At 42.4% G+C, this 24,466-nt stretch overlaps 1 protein-coding gene across 9 annotated transcripts in view; it reads left to right on the top strand.

The window, feature by feature from the left end:
• Positions 1–24,466, top strand: part of ptprk (protein tyrosine phosphatase receptor type K) — a 133,235-nt gene that overhangs the window by 1,711 nt on the left and 107,058 nt on the right. For all 9 annotated transcript variants that reach the window (XM_034075542.1, XM_034075541.1, XM_034075538.1 and 6 more), the window contains exon 2: positions 5,053–5,076. In XM_034075542.1, coding sequence (XP_033931433.1) covers positions 5,053–5,076 — 24 coding nt within the window. The remainder of the gene's footprint in view (positions 1–5,052; positions 5,077–24,466) is intronic.

The following is a 24,466-nucleotide window of genomic DNA, read 5'->3' as shown; positions in this document are numbered from 1 at the left end:
AGTGTATATGTTGTGCAGCTCTGGATGTCCGTGCATGCAAACTCTGTGTAACTGTGTCGCTGTCTGCGTGGCTGCTGCGCGCTTTATGTCCACATTCAGCACTTGTTCGTCTCTGAACTCCAACACGCACTCACGCACAGGCAGATAAAGAGAGAGAGAGTCTCACACAGCTGTTACAAGTCTGACCTCCAAAATTATACTAAAATCTTATATGGCTGTAATAAAGGACACATCAAAGCCCCGATTAAAAAGCATGAAATAACCAGAAATAGCACAAAAGTGTCGTTTTCTCTCTCAGTATTCGCTTAGGAATGCTAATGATTTGCATAGAAATTACACATTTAATTAACGTGAACGTTGTATTGCCCACCCCACCCCTCCTCTCCCCAGCCCTGCTATACCCTCCTCTCCCCATCCTCTCCCCCTCCCTTGTGGCCATTTGGCCCCCTGGCTAACAAATGTGTGGAATTTCTTTGAGGCCTCTTTGGGAATCTGAGTGCTGTTGATTTGCAAGTAAATACTAGTGAGTAGATGCTGCTTACAGGGAGCGGGAGGTGGGCTTTGATCAGTGTGGAACAAGGGGATTGAAAAACAGAACTTGCAGTTGGTTGTGTTGCAGAGAGAAAAGTGTTTATTTTAAATGCCAGGAACATTATTGTTATAGTTGCATTGAAACCACCAAGTTCCCAGGGTATCATGTCCCGATATCCCCTTTTCTGTATACACTTTGAACCTTAATTGATGGAAATTAAGAGTTTACTTTTCACTCAATTATTGTTACAAAGACCTGCAGGGCATGCTTTATTTTGAAGATCAGCACTGTTTTTTCCATCATTGATTGACAGCATTTTTATTTATTGTTTTCAGTACATGTTGAACTGACCGGGCTGATATGGTGTATAGGTGGATCTTTAATGCAGCCATGTGAACTGTCACTGAGAATATGTGATTATTAGATCATAAGCGATGAAATGAGGGAAATCCGAGAGAACCACAGCAGGGATGTGTGTTGCTGCAGCACCAGTGGTCGTCTCTGTAAAAACAAGGACAATAAAGAACAGTGAAGGATACAAAACTGTCCGTCACTCTTTAACAAAGTCACTTTTTGTGTCTCATTTCCTCCTTTATCTTCTAGTTTCCCATTTAGAAAGTCAAACTATCAATTATGGCGTAAATCCGCCTCTCCCTTGTCTCTTCTTATCGTGCTGTTTTGCGGCGGTTTTGTTGTTGGCCTATCGCTTCCCAAAGCCAGTGTAATAAATGTGAACGAGTCTAAGTGAGTTTATGTTAATTTGACAACTTTCTAAATCCGTCTCCTCTCTGATGGAGCTGTGACACAGATTCCAGGCGTCTTTAATCTTAATGAAGTGAAATAATTGTTTTCCATTAGTGTCTCCAGACAAATTAGATGGCTGCTGCCGAACACCACATTTGAGCCTGTTTAATTATAATGGTAAGTTATTTTAGTATTTTCAACATTACAATCAAGTTGGTTTTAATTATAATTACTTTTCGGCGCATTTGGAAGATGAAATCAAATGGTGTGTTTTCCCCCAGTAAGGCGGGAGAAACAGAGTGATAGTGAGAGGAGGAGGAGGAGGAGGAGGAGGAGGAGGAGAAAAAAAACAAGAAAAGCAACCATTGGTTTTTTGCCGTGGGCATCTCCTCCACTCAAGAGACTGTGAAAACGGCAGGAGGGATTGTGTGTGTGTTTCTCTGTCATGTCCTGTGTGTGTGTCAACTCTTGTGTTGCTGTCACTTAAAGAGAAAGAGGGAGGCCGATGCTTTTAAGCCCTCCGGAATACAGTGGCACAAAGATGCGCATGTGAAATGTTTGCCTCTCATTTGGATTCATGTGAAAATGCCTCCTCTTTCTTCTCGTGCCATGTAAAATGGCAGCGAATCAAAGGCTGCTTTATTTATTTTTCCTCTTTAAAAGTAATGCTTCAGTCCGCTGTCCTTCAGATCCGTCTTAATGTCTTCTCTCTAAATCAAATGCCACTTTGCCCAGAGCCAATCTGTTACTTCGGATTTCAATTTAGTGATAGATTGAAAAAACACGTCCCTCTCAAAGTACTGGCTCATATCTTCAGTCGTTTGGGGATGGAGTCTGTGCGCACACAAGCGTGTGTGTGTGTAAAATGTAATTAATCTGTTGAGAGAATTCATTAGCTAATTCCTCATTAGATTCTGCCTGTGTGTGTGTGTGTGTGTGTGTGTGTGTGTGTGTGTGTGCGTGAATGAATTGGTGCGTTTGTATTGAAAAATGGATTAGCGATACGCAGCGGCGGTGCAACCTTTCGCCTCTCGCTGTTGTCAGAGAGTTAAGAACGAGGGAGAGAGAGAACATGACATGATGGAGACAGGTTTTCAGAACATCATGCTGAGCAAAAAGTGTTAGTACTACAAGAGGATGCCTTGGTCGTCGCAAGAAACATTTCCAACAAATACTGTGCAAGTTTCAAGCACATCTTTCAGAGCTTGGCAAGTAACATTTTAATCAGTGCACATATCCAATAACTATCTCTACGGTGATTACATTATTAATCAACCCGCACAAACCTTAATACATTATGTCATTGCTGCTTGCCACAGTTTGCAATTTTCAGATGTCATCTGGTTGGCATGTTTTCAATTTCTTTTTCAAACAGGTGGAGTGAGATGCAGCAAATGATATATCTGGATTAGCCTTTAGAAACTGGTACATGCTGGGTGTAAATCATCAGTCAGTGAGGAGGAAATGAACCGAGAAAGTGTAAAAGTCCCATTGGAAATGAAGGAAGGCAGCACGTCCAAAACAAATCCCAATCCCTGAAATATCACATCCCTGATGAATGATGGTATTAGTCCAGTATCATCAATCTCTGCTCTGCCCTGCGTGGCTCTGGTCACAGCTGTCTGTACAAGGGGGCATAGCAACACCCTACTGCCTCACACACACACACACACACACACACACACACACACACACACACACACACACACACACACACACACACACACACACACACACACACACACACACACACACACACACACACACACACACACACACACACACACACACACACACACACACACACACACTTGCACACATGGCTGGCTAATGACAGATTAAGTAATCAACACTCTCAGTTGATTAATTACATTACAGTGGAGACACACTCTCTTTCGCTCTCACTCACACAGATGTGAGCAGCATCAGTACCAGTTGTGTAGTCTAGTGTGTGGAATAATGATATATATATATATATATGATGTCTGTGTGTGTGTCCAAGTGTTGAAGAGATGAGAGGATTGGAAGCAGCTGATGACAGGCCTGGGAACACTATAATTGTCTGGGTTACCATGAGGTGAAGCAGAGGGTCGAGGTTGATCAAAGGTTACAGTGTGTGCCAGGAAACACGTGCAAGTCAACATACTGTCCCAAATACTGTGTGGTATGTCAAATGGGAGTTCTCTTCAATTATGCATGATTTCTGAAGCTGTTGGTCATTTGGTCGCTGCTGGTTCTTTCTTAAACTACCTGAATGTTGTCCATACTCTCAACAAGCTGTACTTTAACCTCTAGGCGAAAGCCAAGCTGAGCAATTACACTTTGTTTTGTGCCTGCATGTACTTATGTCTTTGAGGAGCCTCGTGTCAGGGCCTCCTCAGCTTTACGTGTAGGCTCTATGCTTTTAAAGGATGCTCCGATCGCCAATTTTGGGGTCGATCGCCGGAATCAGTATCGGCCGATACCGATCGAGTGGGCGGGGCCTATGTGGACCTTCCATTTAAAGTGATGTTTAAAACTCAGCTAATGGGGCTCATTCACTGGCGCTTCCACAAACAACAACCAACATAATTATTACATTCAAATGAAGTACATTATTCAAGTTTACATTCACTTTGGATAATAACACGGGAGAAATGAGCGGAAGCCTCTCTTTTCCTCTCTCTCTCTCTCTCTCTCTCTCTCTCTCTCTCTCTCCCTCTCTCTCTCTCTCTCTCCTGAAAGCCTGTCAGTATCGTCTCATGCAGCTCGCTGATCCAGTAATGAGTGACCCAACAGTGAAGAATACATATATGTATAACTAGTTTAGCTTGTTCCAGAGGTAGATACAATAGCTAAGTGTTTCGTTAGGTCTAACTCTCAGTGTGTGTTGCTCCGCTCACCGGTCCGTCTCAGCGGCTGGAGCTGCAGGATTTCTGCTTCACACACGTTGCATACCGCTATTTTATTGTCATCTTCGGACACCTTAAAATACTGCCAGACCGGTGAAGCCATTTTGGCGAGCTTGTTTTGCCGCGCTCAGAGAACAGTGTCATGTATTTTACGTCATCATTTTACGTCATGCGATCGGCTCTCGGCGGCCGATCGATCGGAGCATCCCTACTTTTAACCTTCAACGAATAACTAATGTATATAAAAGACAACATGAGACGTCTTTAATGGTGTTCAAACACAAGCTAATAACTAAATGAAATACAATCTCAATTTTGCAAAGTGAAGATTTAAACCAGAAACTGTCTGTTGAGAATAATCCAATTAGGAAAGAAGAGGTAAGAAAAAGCTTGTTTTCAGCTTTTGCTACTTAAACTAACTTAGCGCTATGGACTCTCTGTGGATTGGTCCCAAAAGAAGCATTGATGTTCAAAAACCTCCGTATAAAAAAAGGCAAAACAGTGCAGATAAGAAACAGGTTATACCTGACGAAAGCTGCTACAGTTAGTCGATTTTCTGTTAGTGTATTGGTACAAAGGAATTCGTTTTTTAAGCAAAATGCCAAATGTTCTCTAATTCCAACGTCGCAATTGTGAGGATTTTCTTCTCCTCTTTCAATTTCTCTATTTGTGTTTTTGAATGATGGTGAATTGTTTATAATTTGGTCCTGATTTAAAAAAGAAAGTAAGTTGCTGCCCTAAAACTGAGAGAGTATATATAGTGTGGATCTTTCACATCTAAAGAGACACTGCTTTTCTCTTGTATGTGACTTTACACTGTGCATGCTTTCCAATCTAATTCTGTCTTGTTATTATTCTCTGCTTCTTTGCTTCTGTTGGACCCAGCTCACATGGGGCGCGCTGAGAAGGGTGAGTTATGAGTGGCCAGCCAAGAGCTGAGCTTTATCCGTCATAGTCATCATCATCATCATCGTCATCATAGTCTCTAGTGGCGTCATCGTTAGCCAACAAACTTTAGCTGTCACTTTCAGTTTTCAATCTGTAGAGATCTGTTATTGTGATTGAACTAATTTTCTCATCCCATTTTGAATCTGATGTGTCTTTACTAACCATCCCATTTGGACTCATTTATAGTCGTTAATGCACCTATGAGAAATCTCACCTTTACCCAACACACCATCACACAGCTTTTAAAGTACTACTACACCTTATTAAGATAGTATGAAATTGCAGTATGCAGTGATATTTTTCTAAAATGTCATATTAGTTCCGGTGCTTCATGGAAATGTGCCTATTTGGCCCCTGGGAATCATCTCTACAACGACAACCTTGATTTATTAGATGAACTATTTGAAGTGCTCTTGCTGTGGTTTGTTTTAGAGACTCTGCTAATGTGTGTGTCTGATAATCTATGTGCCATGTGTGTGTGAGTCTCCCCTGCTGTGTGCGTCTGTCTCTGTCTGTCTCTGTGTAGTTAGACAGCTGTCGGGAGGTTTGAAGTTTCCAGGTGCTGTTTGTTTATCTTAGCCCAGTCTTTCATAAAAGGAGCGCTGAGTCACTTTGTTCCTGCAGTAGCCGACCACACCTCTCCATTTCTTCTTCTACTTCTTCTACTTCTACTCCTTTTTGTCTTCATTTTCTTTCTTCTTCTTCATCTTCTTCTTGTTCTTCTCCTTCCCAATGTCCAACAACTTCACATCCTCTCCCTCTGTCTCACACATATCTTCTATCTTCCCTCCCCCTCAGTCTATCTCTCTGTCTCTCTCTCTCTCTCACACACACACACACACACACACACACACACACACACACACGCACACACACACACACACACACACACACACACGCACGCACGCGCACACACACAGCGGATGGTTGTTAATGAGGGAGTTGTTTTTTTGTTGTGGAAGTGACAGGTTAGTAAAATCCGCTGCAGATATTTCACACTGCAGACGTACAGAGAGATCGCTGTGCATCTGTGGAGTTTTGTCTCCCACAAGGCTTTGCTGTGACAAAATCAAAGCAAATATGATTCTTTTTGTGTTACAAAAATCAAAGGCAATACAAATTCACAGCGGAGGTCACATTGTGGTTAATCTCACAACTGAGCTGTGTTCCTTTTTCACATTTTTATTTTGTACGTGTATGGGAGTCACATATAGGATTTGGAGTGCTATGCTCCAGAACACAAATTATTAAAAGCAAAAATAATAGAGACCTAATAAAAACCCAGCGAGGCAGAAATACTGTCGGTTCACATTAAGAAGGACATGTTCCTGAAATCGGTTTATTGCCAGGATCTGCATTGGCTTCAAAAATCTCAGTAGATTACACTCAATTTAGGCCCCGTCCACACGGAGACGATATCAGTTGAATCCGCTAACGTTCTCTATCGTATAGACCAGTGGTTCCCAACCTGTTTTTTGTTTTTGTTTTTGTAAAGCAATACATGATTGTCACTAAAAGCCTTGTCTCTAAATTACAATAAAAAAAAAAATTGATTAATTAATTTTAATACAAATTCAAGTTAGTAGCTATTAAAGGCATAAAAGACAGAAATGTGTAATTCTTTCTTTAATAGAAATGTTTCTTCTGCCCATAAAGTGTCCAAACCGGGCTTTTCTGGATAAGCGCATTTTTAAAACATAGTCATTGTCCATGCCGGTTTCAGTTGGATTATTCGTCACAGTTGCTCCGATCAGATCGGTCTCTTTTGAATCCACATAAACACATCGGCAAAATCCGGCTTACTTTGAGCATTTGTTTTAAACAGTTTAATCCCGTTGTGAATTGTTTCCACTTCCGCGACCTCATTTAATTTCTTCATTCAGCGGGAATCCAAATGAATTAATTCTGAGTCCAATAGCCATCAAAGTCACTCCAATAGTGCTCCTTAATTACGCTTTCATCCTCCTTTAACATAATACTTCACATTCATCTAGTCTGTGACAGTAGTTGTAGCGTTTTTTAGACTTTTAAACTTTAAATACCGCTGTTGCGCGTATTGTGTGTGTGGGGGGGGGGGGGGGGGCGCAACTTCCAACAGGAGTCATTTGGGGGGGCTCTTGGGAAAAAAGGTTGGGAACCACTGGTATAGACGGTTCGTCCACATGAGGCCGACGCGGATTCCGAGCCCGAACCCTTTGATTACGGCTCCCAAAGTGGGTAGGTCTGAAGACGAAATATTTGCGGCTCCGTGTGTACGCCCTATACGATCATTCCCTGAAAACGATGACGCCATAGCCCCGCCTCTCCCCACCTCTCCTGCTCACCCCCGCGTCAATGCTGATGCGTTTCGCCAACAACAACAATGGCGGATCACAGGGTTGCGTTCGTGCTCCAGACGCGACTGACCATGATGCAGATTTTAGTGCAACATTTACAGCTCCTCTACCACAACCATCAGCAACAATAGTAATATAATAATAATAATAGTCATCGGTCTTATTCGCTGCTTTTGGTGTATTGTACTTACAGGCCCGGCATATGTACTACAGCGTCTCCAGCGGGTCTCGTGTGGACGGACAAGTTTCTTGAGCCGATTCCGTGTGGACGGAATACTTTTTTGATATCGAATTCGGTTCGTTTTCGTCTCCGTGTGGCCTTAGTCCCGGAGAAAAGAGGTGTTTGTAACTACTTTTACTGATAAGGGAATTCTTAGTATGTAAATGAGAAATTAATTAAGATGTAATCTTTTTTAAGGTATACGTTTATAGTTTATTTTACTGTAATTCTAAAAGGACTTGGTTTACTGGCTGTGGATTAACTCAATATCTTAATTTGTTTTGTGTTTTATAGGGACCTAATCAAACAACTTCATTTTCTTGTTCAATATTCAATAATTCATGACTCCAAGTAATGACGGAGATCTGAACATGAACTGCTTTAACATCCTCACTTGGCGTCACGTTTTCAGTTTCCAACGCCCACTGAGCCTCAAAATAGACTGTTTTTAAATGTTGCTCTTCTCTTCAATTAAAAGAAAAAGATAGTGTGAATCTACACAAATTGGCTAACAATACTTAATATTTACATGAACATACAATTGTGAAGTTTCATTCAAGGAACCTTATATGAAGAAGTCATCTCTAAGCTCATCCAAGTGTTGGCAGGAACCTTGCAGTTAATCTTATTCAAAAACCCTGCCATTGTCCTGCATGTTTTGCCAATGTTTGATCTTTCTGGGCTGAAGCCAAACCTCCAGGAGTGTTCGGGGAACGGTGACTCAGCTGGCCAAAGTTTAACTCATTGCTCTCACCTAAAATCTTTTTGTCTCACTGTTTCTTTTGTACAACCAAATACCTAAAGATACATTGCCCAAAAATAATCTTGAAAGCTTTTCAGTGTCCTAAGGCTATTTCTCTCCCATTCAAAGCTCTTTAAGAGACACTTTAGACAAATTAAGATAATAAAGTGCCTTTAAAGTAACAGGCATCAGAATTAGTTCAAAATGGAGACAAAAGCTATTTGTTTACTCTACTTAAGGCAATGGGTTTTGTCTGTTTGTTGACTAAATGTGACAACAAAGCGTGTGTGCGCGTATGAAGGAGTGAGTCTCTTCCTGTTAGCCTTTAGGTGGATTGGGCTTATAGACATGGCCACAGGGCTCTATGTGTGTGTCTGTGTGTGTAGCTAAAGGCAGTGGCTGAAGTGGTTTCCATTAGTCCAGTTAAGATGACATCTGTCATAAAGCTGCACCCCCCCCCCCCACACATACACAGAAGAGTAGCCATAAGCAATCTCTGTGCAGTACACCATAGCTAGTCTCATTCCTGATCTCTGTGTGTAGTCTCATGATAAAATCCCCGAGGACATTCTGCTTCAGCCACTTTCAGCCGTACTGCTACGTCCAGATATCTAAGAGGACTATTTTTACAGTTCTTACTCCTTTCCAATCACTCTTTAAGCTGATTTCAGTTAGAGAGCAGTAGAAAGCTTTCCAGATATATAAACCCTCCTACTAAGTGTGTGTGTGTGTGTGTGTGTGTGTGTGTGTGTGTGTGTGTGTGTGTGTGTGTGTGTGTGTGTGTGTGTGTGTGTGTGTGTGTGTGTGTGTGTGTGTGTGTGTGTGTGTGTGTGTGTGTGTGTGTGTGTGTGTGTGTGTGTGTGTGTGTGTGTGTGTGTGTGTGTGTGTGTGTGTGTGTGTGTGTGTGTCAGGCTCACAGAGAGATGACCAGTCCATTAAGATTATCATCTCCATCCCTGACCGCGTATCCTCACCACGATGCTGCTCAGTGGAGATTTAAATCTTCTAGCCGATATCCCAGAGCCATTTTTTTGCCTCTAGATTATGTCTGTTGGCCATCGTTTGGTCTGTCTGCCAGCCTGTGTGTGTGTGTGTGTGTGTGTGTGTGTGTGTGTGTGTGTGTGTGTGTGTGTGTGTGTGTGTGTGTGTGTGTGTGTGTGTGTGTGTGTGTGTGTGTGTGTGTGTGTGTGTGTGTGTGTGTGTGTGTGTGTGTGTGTGTGTGTGTGTGTGTGTGTGTGTGTGTGTGTGTGTGTGTGTGTGTGTGTGTGTGTGTGTGTGTGTGTGTGTGTGTGTCCCTCCTATCTGAGATGACTGCAGACACATGGTCAGCCTGACAGCATTTGCGTGTACGCACCTCCAGTCAATCACTCTAACAGACAGGCTGCGTGGGAGTTTGGAGACGGACATTTCAATGTTGAACATCTGTCTGTCAGTTTCTCCGTTGGTCCTACGCAGCTTTGATTTCTCAAACACTGCCAGTGATAAAAATCCTATTCAAAGTTCAGATCTGCATGTTTAACACTAAGGGAAAGCAAATGTATCGTTTAATGACTGTCACCTCCAAAACAAGCCCTGTTTGTACGAGTCAAATATGAACTGATGATAATATTACCTTTAGCTGTCTTTTAAAATACATGTTGCACAAAACAACTGGTGTGCAGTAGATTTGAATGCCCATTTCTCCCTTTACTTAAAAGGTAATGTCTTCATGGCCAATATGGACTGGATTCAATGAAATCCGTAATAGAAAGCCTTACGAAAGTGTCCTACTGCCTTATACTCACTTCACTGATGGCTCCCACAAGATTGCTGACATCCTCGTGGATTCATCTTCCTATTATACACACATGCATTTCCAAACATTTGGACTACCTATGCTGTAAATGTATTATCTTTTCAATTTACACACGGCATCTATTGCACGGCTGTCCGTCCTGGGAGAGGGATCCCTCCTCTGTTGCTCTCCCTGAGGTTTCTCCCATGTTCCCTTTAAACTGTGGGGTTTCTCTGGAAGTTTTTCCTTGTACGATGTGAGGGTCTAAGGACAGAGGGTCTAAGGACAGAGGGTGTGGTATTGTCATACTGATATTCTGTACACACTGTGAAGACCACTGAGACAAATGTAACATTTGTGACATTGGGCTATATAAATAAACATTGATTGATTGATACTCCTGAATGGGCCTTTGCAACTGAATATGCGTCTGAAGTGTTCAGATTTATTTCCATGCATTCATCGACTAAACAATCGTGTTTCCATGGTTTCTATACATTTTAGGCTCAGGACACCTACTGAGATCGTATATCCCCATGTCACCCTTGTTGTTAAGCAAGCAGCACTGAATAAGTGTTTTTTTAAACCGTGTGTCCTTTCCAATGAAAGTGATAAAAAGGCATTGCAGGGAAATTCCCAACGGACACACAGAAAGCAAAGCCTCATGTGAACCAAGGAATTCACCAACACTGGACATTGGACATTTCCATTGGGAGGTGGTCACACACACACACACACACACACACACACACACACACACACACACACACACACACACACACACACACACACACACACACACACACACACACACACACACACACACACACACACACACACACACACACACACACACACACACACACACACACACACACACACACACACACACACACACACACACACACACACACACACACACACACAGGGGTGCCACCAGGGAATTTGGGGCCCCATTAAAAGATAATCACATTGGTTACTTAAACATTTTTTTCTTAATGTTTTAACATAGTTTGGGCCCCTGTCTGTCACGGGCCCTTAGAATCGTCCTAACTCCCCCCCCCCTTACGGCGCCCCTGCACGCACACACACACACACACACACACACGCACACACACACACACACACACACACACACACACACACACACACACACACACACACACACACACACACACACACACACACACACACACACACACACACACACCCCAGAGATGTTGATACTGTACAGACTCCACCGTGTCTGGTGGAGTCGAGTGAAATCATTCAGTTCAGACAGTTCTCCTCTCCTCCCTTTTTCACCAAACATTTCCAAGTATGACTCGTCCTTGTCTCCTCTCCAAGCTTCTCCTCACGGTTGTTTCACCTCGTTCCCTTCTTCCAGTCCTCCTCCCTTTCTGTTCCTGGGAATTTATGGCCTACTAACATAAACAAAGCAACACAACATTTATCAAACCCTCCCCCATTCTCATGTTCTCCTCATTCCCCTCTCCTCCTCCCACGTCCCCTTCTTTCCCCCCTTCTTCATCCCACCTCCTCTCCCTCGTTTCTCCAGTTTCAGTGTTTCTCCCCTCAGGAGACCCACAACAAAATCAAGGGTGGGATTTTATGTTCCCAAATCCAGACTGAATGGTGTTGTATTACAGGGATTAAGTGTGGGTTCTGTTTAAGGTGGACATTTAGATTGTTCAGGGAGCCATGCTCTGGGGAGAAACATGGCAACAACAGGAACTTTAGCTGGAATTTCACCACCAAATGCCTCAAGTATTGGAACTAAAGCACATGTGGGTGAAGCAGTTTGGAATATAACAACCAAACGAAGGGATGTTTCTGCATGTTTGATCTGATAGCTCAAAAACTCAAGAACAAATTCCTCTACGGTGTCATACTGGCACAAAACTCAGTACCCTCTCGTGTCTCACCCCTCCTGTATCACATCAAGGTCTCTCCCTCTCTGTCTCCACTTGGTTTTCTCTGACTGCCTATCTCTCACTCTTTCAGGAATGCTTTTGTTAGTGTTTTCTCTGCTCTGTTTTCCAGATTTACTTTGACTCACACTCCCCCCCCCTCCCCTCTGAATATAAGTCTTAGTAGAAGAAACTGTCGCTTTGTATTAAGTGGCTGAGTTAACTGTCACTATGTCTGTATTGGGCCAACGGTAAATAAAGTGTGTGTGTGTGTGCGTTGAGTGTGTATGTGTGAGCCAAGAGAGCTGTCTTGTTGGAGTAACGGTTAGCAGATACAGCCCTACCTCCCCATGACATAAACTGTCCCTTACACTCATCCTCACACACACACACAGACACACACACATGCATACGATACTACCTTAACACACAGTGTCGCTCTGTCTTGTAGGATCAGTCCCTCACTGCAAAGGGAGCGGTGTGAAGTTAAGTACAGGTTTAAAACTGAACTACTGCAGTCGGTGTGTGTTGAGCTCTTAATGGGGATTATGATGAAAAACTCTTAATGTCTATCTGAGGAAAACATTTGAGTTCCAGGCAATTCATCGAATGCCCTTAATCGTTTAGTGCACAGATGTGTCTCTGTTGTTCTTCATTTGACACTTGTGGTGTCCTGTTAAAGTTCTGAGTAAATGCTCATTTAGGAAAACATGTTTTACAGACACTATTGAACTAATTGTGCCGCATAAAAGTAAAGAATACAATTGGTTGTCATCTTCATATTTCTCTAGGATCACTACGATTGCCCATGAAATTAGACGACTCTGCAAAATAACCAAATCTAGTTTTACGGTTTGTTACCCAGTGGCCCTTTTTAACAAATGCAATATGTAAGCTTATTGTAGATCGGTGGAACGTGGTTGAATGAAAGCGGTACGATGGCAAGATATTATGCCTGATGTTCTCAACGGCCACACCATATGAGCATAATCCCTTTACGATGTTTGACATTTTCAAGTCAAGTTTTTACAACCATATTTTTACATTGATGCCGTCCAAAAGTACACCACAAAAAGGTGGTTTCTAATGAGCAACATGCCTACAACATCTCACTTGGTTTCTTAGTATTCCAATTGAAGACCAAACGACATTTGAAGAATGTTTTTTCCTTTGTTGGAAAGTGAAGGGTTATTTTAGCTGTACTTAAATTACCATTTAAGACCTGTAATTAAATAACTGATGTTGTCATTTGAGAATAGAAGCAAAAAAACAGACAAATATTGTCAGACACTGACAACCCTAATTGCTATTGTCTGCACTGAAACAAAAACCAGAAAACACAAGAGACCTTTTTGGAATTGTTCGTAATAGGGCTGCACAGTTGATCACAATGTTATCGGAAATCACAATATGGACTAGTTCTTTTAAAATAGCAGAAAACACAACATGTTTTTATGGCTAAAATGTGGGGTTAGGTATTTCCGAGCAGCCTATAATCGTATTCTACACACAAGAGAACATTTGGTGATCCTCTACATAAAAGACACCATTCTTATTGTATGTTTTTTCAATGATAATAATAATCATGATGATCAATCCCAACCATTTTGTGAATCCTATCGCAACTGCAATATCAGTCAAAATAATCACAATTGGATCGTTTTTTTTTTAAATCGTGCAGCTCAAATTGGTCAGTGTCCTGTCAGACACATAAACAGTGATTCATGTGACTGTCATGGCTTCAGTAAGTACCACTTTGTACTTGTTTTAACTTTGCCCTTGAGCAAAGCACCTGCCTGATGTATGGCCCTGCGTCAGTGGCCACCAGCAGAAACCTGTAGTTACCGCGGCTCCGCTCCCAAGTGTGTAACCTTGTGAGCGTACAGCAGCACGCTTACAAACAGCATGTCTGCCCAACATTACTGTTCCCTGGATAAATAAAGGTTAAAGTCAAGCCATGCGCTAGCTCTGCCTCTCCGTCTGCTATCACACCTCCCCCCCCACACACACACACACGCACACACGCACACATCAGAGTCTCGCATACCGAAGGACGGAGTGAGAGAAAGCCAGCCACATGTGGTTTCGGTTAGCCACAGTTTCCCCTCACACTGGCCCCTAACTAACCACTTCTACTTCACCATGGTCAAGTATATCTCCACCGCTCACTGTCTGCCGCTGTGTGTTTTGCTTGTAAATCTGCTTGTCCGTACATGTTTCAGTGCATGTTCAGTGTGTGTGTGTGTGAATGCATGTCCCAGCCTGAGGCAGAGTCGAGTAGAACAGTGAATCAAGGTTAGTGGTCCAAAGAGAGCAAGAGAGATTGAAGGAGGGGGGGGGGGGGGGTGATTTTAATGGAGGCAGCAGACGAGGGAGTGAAAAGGGAGAAGGAGCAGGTCTTTTTGTTAGTTCTTGCTGCGTGTTTGACCCAAACATAATCATTTCATCTTTACCGGTGATGATGTGGAGCTGAGGATGTTCAAGCTGTTCACTGTGGACTCCATGAAACAGGCATAGCAGGGATTTGACTTCATGTAAGCGTACAGTAAATGAATCTGCCGTTAGTGGATCCATCTTCCGTTGCTAAGAATGGGATACAGTACTTTTCCTGATGCCTGATTTCTCCTCCTAAGTGGATTCTCCTGGACTTATGTACCACAGCTACAAGGGGCGTTGCAAAAACACTGATGCGTTAAAGGCCAAAGTGAATCGGTTAATACGTGTTTCTTCTTTGCCTTTACTCAATGTTATCAACGTTTACATACTGCGAGCTATACAGTAATGGACTGCTGTTGGCATTCCTCAGATAAAAGAGGGCTTTACTTGATTCTTCCTGGATTACACATGGTGCCATATCGCATCCATGGTAGCCAACGCTTAATACAAAGCACCTTGTACTCTAAGTTAGTGGAGAGTTAAAGTGTTAAGCTTCGGGGTGACCGTTATTATAAACATATGAAAACAAAAACATTCCCATGTGTACCTCAAGGCTGTGAAAGTGTTTGAGTGAACATTGAGATGTGGAACATTTATTTTTCTTAGAAGGTAAATTGAATTAGATCTCAATGGGTCAGTTACACACCGTTGTGTAACATTGTTGGAATCCACCAAACCTTAATGTTTTCTAAGATAATAAACATACCAGGTTACATTGGGTGGTAATGTCCAACACATGATGCACAAGACCTCTGACATATTTCTCTTTCTTGGTCTGTTTGAATACATTTGAACATGAGGGGTTAACTGTATCCTCTGCTTTTGTTTGTTTGTTCTATATTTAACGTTGTTGATAATGAGCCTGTTGCAGAGTACTCAAACTCGTAGCTTCTCTTTTGGGATTTCTCCGAACATGACTCACGTTAATAATATCTCCTGGTTTTTCATAGACTCAGAGAAAACCCGCAGCCTGTTGCAACCAACGCGAGTGCAACACCTCCATCAACTCGTGAACAGGAATTATAAAGCCAAACTTTTTACATATGACACTGTGAACAAAGAGCGGGCTTGACGTCACAGAGTGTTTTAGTTCACTCCATGGCTGTTATGATAAGCCCACTCTTCACAAGCGAATTGTAAATCGTTTTTCTTGGCTGCTGTGATATCATCAACTGAGTGTGTTATTAGAGAATAATGAAGCGTGGTTTTAACAAACTTGCTGTATCTCGGGACTATGATATCATGTTTGTTGGCTTTCCCAGTGAGCTAATTTATAAAGCTTTCTCGGTTGTCTAAAAGCCCTTTTTTTTTTTTACATGTTTGGAAAAGGATTTGTAAATGAATGAAATGGTGTCAAAGCAGAGAAGTCTGTTTTGAATAACGTGTGCCATGTGAGACGGACAGAAGTGAAATGGATTATTTTTCAAGATTTGGGCCCGGCAGGAGTTCTCGTTGCCAGTTCTGAATCCGATCACCTTAAATTCATGAGCTCTGTAAATGGAAATGGGATCCGGTGATGAGCTCTCTGCTGGACCTCATACTTATCCAGGTAGTGTTGCTACCAGTTACAGGGTCCGTTAGATTTGCGATGTTGCAATTTCTCACTATTTCTCACTATTTCACATTTCTTTCGGGGTAAAGCTAAACCTACGTATCACATGGCTTTACTAGCAGATATACAGATATGTCATTTTAAATTGGATGCAAAAAAGAAGAGTTCAAACAGTGCTATTGACAAAAAATGTGGTGGCAAAATACCACTGAAAAGTATGGGGTAGTGTGTTTCAGCATGTTAATGGGCGTCGAGTCGTCTACCAATCCGAGGGTCGGGTGTTTGATCCCAGGCTCTGAAAGTCAACATGTCCTCAGGCAGGATACTTAACCCTGAAATTGCTCCCGTATGCATGTAGCCATGTGGTGTTAATGTGTATGTAAGTTGTTTTGGATAAAGGCGTCGAGAAAGTAAAAGAGCAGCGGCGAAGTATCTTCGAACAATGACACAAAGACCTTTTGTTGCATGATATGGACCTTTACCTTACCAGACTTGGATTCTAATCCCTGACGAAATTGAGGAGAATGCATAGGGAGTAGGGAGTAGTGGCGAGCAGATACAAGTCTGTGGGAGAAAGGGTTTGAAGTGAGATAAGCAACTCTGGCAGACTGACACAACAAACACTTGCAGCTGCACTCTCTCATTCCTTACCTCCTCCGTGTCTGCTGATAACAACAGCGCGGGGTGAAAGTTATGCTGGCTTGATGGGAGGCAGAGCTCTTTCTCCACTTTAGAAGTCTGCGTCCTGCTTTGGGTTACATTCTTGCATCGCCTTGTATTCTCATACGATCGCTTGACCAGCAGAAAGACACGTTCTTAACCCATATCCACACCGAAGGAGAGGTGGACTTTGTTCCTTGTTCTCGTGTGTGTGTGCTGGTTGTTTACTTTGCTAACTGGCCGGAGACTCCGTGAGTTTCTGCTGTGAAATCAGTGTGTTTGTCTTTCAGGGGTCTGTTTCTGTTTTACATTCTTCAGCTTTTGGCTGAGCTCTTTGGTTTCAACCAGGGAGATATCGTGGAGGATAAATCCACTTTTCTTCCGCCAGTTGGCCGACTGCATTCCCACGTTTGACACAAACCCTGCCATGGTACGAAGCTGTACAAGCCACAACTAGGATTCAGTTGCAGAAGCTGTTTGGAAATCCAATACTGATTTGTGTCTTCCTCGGTTCTTCTGAGCAAGTTTCAAAATAATACGTTGCTAAATGTACACAATTAAAACGTCAGGAATACCTTAATTTGTGTTAATCAGCAGCAAGGAAACGTCTGTGACTCCTTCCAATCAAAAGCAATCAACTATGTAAACAGTCACGTAGCATCACAAGCTGTAACAGAACTTACATTTGCATTGGATAGAATATATATATACTAAACCCTTTTAAGAATAGGTACGACTTTTAATCATATAAACAAACACAGAGAATGACTTCTGTTAATTAATGACTTTCACTTTAATCATTAGAATTGAAGTATAAATGGACAGCAAAGTAAATCAAATTAGAGGGTAACTTAAGCTTGATTTCAGACGGACAACAATGGTGTCATTTCCCTCTAGTCTGACTCCCTTCACACACAGTCATTGTTTGGTCTGTCCCATCACACACGGAGCAGCATCAAAGACAACTGGCAGAGGCACAGACTGCCTTTAGATGTGTAATCAATCGTTGTGAAAAATATATGAATACACCCTCCTCCTCTTCACATGTCCTGTCTTTCTTCTCCTCCTGTCTGCTGTCTGTCCCCCGTGCTCTGTCGCTCATTACGCCGATCACTCAACTCTCACTGACACACTAGTCACACCTCATTACTGACCGCACACGCACGCACGCACGCACGCACACACACACACACACACACACACACACACGGTTTGCAGTCAGTGAATCAGCATCACTGTTTAATGTGGTGAGGACAAGTAGTATGTATGAGAGATCATCCGGCTGAAACACGATTTAATATTGTTTAGCTAACTGGATGTTAGTCCTGTGGGAGAAGCGAGTAGAAATTTAAAAACTGAAACCAACACAACTATTGATTAATTGTTTCAGCTCCAGGAAACAGTATATCAAATAATTGAAAATAACCACCTTGACCAACTACATTAAAATGCTTCTTACGCATGAATGCATCAGTAATAATCGAATAATACTAAGATATAGCATCCTTTTGGCATTCAATTATTTTCCGTAGTAACTGAAATTTTTTCTGATAGTACTTCTTAACTTACAGTAACATCTTCGATGAATTTCACTTGAAAACATGTTTTTTGTGACACTATTTTATTTCTTTAATTCTTTATTTATATGTCTTAAATATCTTTTATTTTGGAGGGAGCCTGAGACTTAAGATGTTCATTGCCCAAAAACTGCGCTGTAGTTATTGTGCATGTGACAATAAGGCCTTAATATTAGGGCGGCACCATATCGGGAACACATAACACGATAACACTTGCGATATTTGAACAAAAACGTATACATACAGCATTATTACTTTTCCAACAACATGGGATTTATTGTTTATTAGTTGGAGATCACTTAGACAAAACGTCTTAAAGCCCTAATTTATTGCAGTTCAAGCCATTTTTATAATGCGTGTACTCGAATGTTGATATCACCGTAACGATATATTTTTGATATATTGAGCATCCCTTCTTAATATCTTGAATTTGAGTATATCACCGCTGCGTCACGCGACCAAGCCATGTGATTAACCGCCATTTGCAAAGAAATACTAACTTCATATAAAATCAGTACTCATAAAGCACAATAACACGAAACCAGTGAATTCTTCACAAGGATGTAAGTGTGTGTGTGTGTGTGTGTGTGTGTGTGTGTGTGTGTGTGTGTGTGTGTGTGTGTGTGTGTGTGTGTGTGTGTGTGTGTGTGTGTGTGTGTGTGTGTGTGTGTGTGTGTGTGTGTGTGTGTGTGTGTGTGTGTGTGTGTGTGTGTGTGTGTGTGTGATTTAGGTGTGTGTGAATTGGGTGTGTGTGGGAGTAATGACTGGTGAGTGGTGGTGAGTAACACACTGGGTATGTTGATGCATCGTGGCAGATACAGTGGAATTAGCTAGAGATAGTGTGTGTGTGTGTTTATGACAGGTAGTTAATTATACGAACGCATTTGCCCGTTCATATAAACACACACACACCAACACACACACACTGACCACAGGCCTGACAGGCAGGTCTTAATTAGTTGCCGCGGCTACTGATGATCCGTCCTGACGGTAACTTCAGTGATGACAGAATCCGCTGCCTCGGAGCAGAGAGGCATGCTGGGATTGACACAGGGTCCACTCAGTCATCACGCTGTGTTTGTGTGTATATCCTGAGTGTGTGTCCGTGTGTGTGCGTGTAAAAAGTTCAGATTGAAGACAGTTTGTCAGTCTACTTCCTTGTTAGTCGGTCCGTCAATTAGTCTGCGAGGAAGGGATTAACCGAGAGGCGCCAACACCCGAACACCCACGCACTCTCTTTGTGTGGTAAACTCGGAAATGGCTCTGTGATTTCCAATCTGTAGGTGTGAAGATGGAATGACTTCAATCACCACTTTATTCCTCCATCTCTGCACCACCTCCATCTGTAACCCTCTCACCCTTCAGCGGGATGCCAGAGAGAGTGAATATTACGAGATGTGTAGATGGCGTGTCACAACACATCCGCAGAGACGCGGTCAGCTGTACACAAAGTGATTTATGCTGGAATTACAAAACATGAGAACGCTCGCCTCTCCCAGAATCACGTAACAAAGCAGGAGTACGAAGACAAAAAGGGAGAAGCAACAAAATGAGTAGCTTGTTGTGATCTCTGAAGTGAACTGCTTTAGTGCTGCAATTACTGCATTCATTATGCATTCAGTGTTTGGGATCGTCATAAATGACAGGCGAGAGACACACACAAGAGGAGAGACAATTGCTGCACTTTGACGGAGCAGAGGCCACCCCGTCTGATTCTGTGTGTGTGGGTGGGTGTGTGTGTGTGTGTGGGTGGGTGGGTGTGTGTGTGTGTGTTTGGTTTGCTGCCTGGTAGTGAACTCAGAGATGAATCTAAATGGCCATAATTTAACCTTTCACCTCAGTTTATACACACACACACACACACACACACACACACACACACACACACACACACACACACGCGCGCGCGCACACAACATCCAGTGGAGTGCTGAAGATATTAAGTGGAGTGAGTTTTTGGTGTGTGTGTGTGTGATGAGAGTGAGTGAGAGGTTGATCGGGGTCAATAGAAACAATTTGCCTCTGAGAGCTTTGCAGCATCCTCTTCTGATTCTGTGTAGAGCTGACGAGTAGCAGAACTCTGCACATAATTATACGATTATATTATAAAATATATCAACTATAAAGAATCATTTTCGGTTCTCAAATATTATGTGTTAAATTTCAGTCAACTGAAAATCAAGGTTACATTTTCCTTAATCCAGACATTTTAAAGGCTACATTGTATTGTTTCAGTTGCTTTAAACGTTATATTTGCTATTTTTTTCAATCGTCTATGATAGTTAATATAATATTTGGGATTTCTAGACAAACAAATAGCAACATGAAGAAGTTCCTTTGTGTTTTTGGACATTGCAAGGGCATTTTCAAAATGTTTGTGACATTTTATAGATTTGAAACAAATTCAACTTCACACTATTCTAATATCCGGTTATTTGATTTGTACTAAATTGCTGCACTGCTTTTTATGGGTTGCAACCAAGCGGCAAACTCTGGGGAACAGCCGGGAAGCCAATACAGAAGTGCCACACACTGCAGTTCATACATGGGCCGCTAGGGACTGGCTGCAGAAAGGAGCAATTTCCATAGACCCCCATGTTAAAATGCCCAACTTTACAGCAGAAAAAAACATGTTTCTACCCCTGGCTCCATACATTTTTATTATCGATATAGTTAGATTCCACCTTCATGATTATGAATCTGTGAGTGAATTGTTTTCTAACACGACCCTTTTATGTATATTAGGTCTTAAAGTTTTTGCATAAATTAGGGCGTGGTCACGTTGATGGACACGTACATGCCTCACTGTCAGCTAACAGCAACTTGTCCACTCTGCTAGGCTACAACCATAGAGGCTACAACGTTAGTTAGTCATAGTACTGTACTTGACCCTTTAGCCGTGTTCGTGGTGATTGTGGGAATATTGTTACAAATACCAGACAATTAAAATGTTGTGCTGTGCGCTTGAATGTACTAACAGAACTTCCAAGAAGTCTAAAATGATAATATTATACATGTTAACCCCGTTCGCAGGTGTTTGTGTGCTTGGTAGCTTAGCTTGTTACTTATTAGCCAGCTAAGGACGTAACCCTTTATGCATACATATACATTTTAGTTTATGATTCAGCCTTGGGTAAGACTTTTATAGTCTATGGCTATGACGCCCATAATGCTAAACGGGAGCAAATGTTAATAGGGGACCCAATTATCCCAGTGGTGGCCGCCGGAGCTAACGGAGCCGCAGGGGGCTAGCTCCAGCCGGTGTCCCAGAGCTAGCCCCCTGCGGCTCCGTTAGGTCCGGGCGGTGGAGTCCGTCTCTTCTCAACGTGTGAATGACAAGCATTAAGAATAACAAAATATAGCTAATTCTCTTGCAGATTGTCTCATTTGATTATGAATGTAACGTTTATATCGGGGAACTACACTGTTAGCAGCAGGGTTGGGTTGTAACGGAATACATGTGACGGCGTTACGTAATCAGAATACAAAAATCAAGTAACTGTATTCAGCTCGCGTTACATTTGAAAAACGAGTAATCTGATTACAGTTACTTTCGTAAACCTGAAGTGAATACATTTTGGATTACTTATTGGAATTATTGGTGGGAAGATTTCCTCACAACATGTAATATTCATTACTAAAGGTACAGCCGAATCACCACAGCGCACAAAACCTATTACCACCGCAGATGGACCAAAAAAGCGTTTGAAAATAAATCGCGGGTCCACTCAGTGAAACAATAACAACGAAACATGGAGGAACAAAAGTCTGCGTTTAAATCGCTTGTGTGTGTGTGGTTAAAACACGTCAGCCTGCGGTCGCTCTTTAGCCTTACTAATGATTATTTCTGAAGGTAAACACAGTGAAGGTGGTGCGTGAAAGGCGGTGCGTGAAAGGCGGTGCGTGAAAGGCACTGCGAGCTCGTCTTCTCAGAGGCGTAGTTAACCCTCCCGCTGCCTCCTGGCGCTGCAGAGATTTCATGAAGTGAAGGAGGTTTTCCTTCTATAAAACAGCTGTGGGCAGCAGATACTGTGAGAGTCACAGACATGAATTCATAGATCAAGGCAGACTGGTGCACACTCTCCTGTTTTGCCGATCCGGTGCTTAAACAAATATAGCTCTACACCCCTGGCCGAAATGTCCTTAAAATGAAGTCCGAGTTTGACATTTTAATTAATGTCCTGCCAACACTGGCAGGAGAGAAGGCGACACGCCCGTTCTAAGCCGTGTCCCTCACTCTCCTCACATCCCAAGCTGCATCCCCAACAAGTGTATTATGTTGTTACATCGTTTCAGATGCTATGTTTCAGTTGTGCTCTTGATAAGCCATTAAAACAGTAAAACACGTTCAGTTTCCTTTTGCTTTTTGTGTCTCCTGTTCACCAAAACATGCCATCTGTGATGGAAAAAGAAAGTAATCCAAAAGTAATCTAAAAGTAATCTGATTACGTACTTTTTAAAGACACGTAACTGTAACTGTATTCGGATTACTTTCAGAGCCATGTAATCAGTAACTGTTACATTTACAAAGTAACCCTCCCAACCCTGGTTGTCAGTAACTTGGTAGGCCTATGCATGTATTTCATGTTAGCTTAGCTTCTTAGCCTGAGCTAGCTCTGTTTACTTCCAGTTCGGAGGCAGCAGGTCCCGCCTCGGCTCCGCCTCTTTGCCCTTATTTGGAGCAGGCGGGATTAGACTGACGTCACAGTCGAGCCGTTAGTGGCCGACTCCGCCTACTAAGGGCTTCACGGTAACTCTGCAGAATCCTGTGGGTGACGTCACGGACACTACGTCCATTTATATATACAGTCTGTGGTTGCATCTTGTAGGCACCTTTGGCCTCTTCCCAGCCGGTGATATAACAGCATGTGTTTCCCATCAGAGGAGGAACAGGCTGTTTGGATTTACAGGTAGATGACAATAAAAGATCTGTGAATCAGTTACTAACTGTGTCAATCAGAGCCACAGAAGAACAACTCTGGTTTCATTTCCAAAGAGGAAGTGTAACAGACCCTTGTTACATTCTCATTTAATGAATTCTGCAGAAACTGACAGATGATATCACTTCAGTTTCCCCATCACCAAATCATCTCCTGCTCACATTTCGCAGCTTTGGAAGTGAGAACACTGTGTGTGGAGTCGCATGCAAACAGGAGAGCTGCTGATTTGTGGTCACATGATGCTAGTGGGTGGAATCTGTGTGTCCATCTGGTATGACCCCCTGTTCAACTCCTCAAGCACTAATGCACATATGGAGCACACACACACTTAACAGCGCATACACACTCATATGAGGGAACAGCTGAAAGAAACTGCCCACCCTTCGAGCCATCCCCCCCCCCTCTTCCCTGCAGAGCCTCAGGACTCTTCCAGGTGTCCACTTCCCTCCTCCGCCTTTTCTCTCTCTGTTGTGTTCATGTATATCAACTTATAGATTCCTCACTGCAATGCAAGGGAAAGAATAGTCCCCATGAACTGCGTAGTTAACAAAAGAAACAGTGACATGGTCCATCAGTGTTGGTTTTACTCTTCAATATAGTATTAGAGTATCACAGTTGTCTTGATACATTTCATACAAGTCCCTCAGTTCATAATTCCCCCTTTTAAATAAATAGTTCAACCTATTGCCAAAAAGGATTGTGTCCCTGTTTTGCTGTTTTATTAGAAGATCAAGAGATTTTGTCCTGGCTTACAAGAACAGGGCAATATAAAAACTTGCTAAAATTGTACATATAAATCTTATTCTAATCTTATTAATCTAAATCCTGTTTTAGTGTCCGTAGCTCTCGTCATGGTTAGTTTCCAGTTGAATGTTTGTCTGAAGGATAAAGCTTGGATTGAGGGTCAATAAAAGAAATGAATCGGGGAATAAGGAAAGAGACACGCACTGCAGACTAAGTTAAAGAACTAAAGGAAAGCAGCCTAGAAGGGACAACGTATTTAAGAAACAAAGAAATAGAGACAAAGAAAAGATGGCAGCAAGGAAGGGAATAAAGGAAAGCAAATGAAGAAGTACCACAAGAAAGAGAGAAGGACTGTCGTGTTGTGCAGGAGTGCAGTTTCAGCTCCTATAAACCCAGGAGCTCTGAATACTGCTTATTAAGCAGGGACTGAGAGAGTGTGTGTGTGTGTGTGTGTGTGTGT

The sequence above is a fragment of the Pseudochaenichthys georgianus genome, chromosome 24 (genome assembly GCF_902827115.2).
Source record: "Pseudochaenichthys georgianus chromosome 24, fPseGeo1.2, whole genome shotgun sequence".
NCBI lineage: Eukaryota > Metazoa > Chordata > Actinopteri > Perciformes > Channichthyidae > Pseudochaenichthys > Pseudochaenichthys georgianus.
This window is presented reverse-complemented; position numbering and strand designations above follow the sequence as displayed.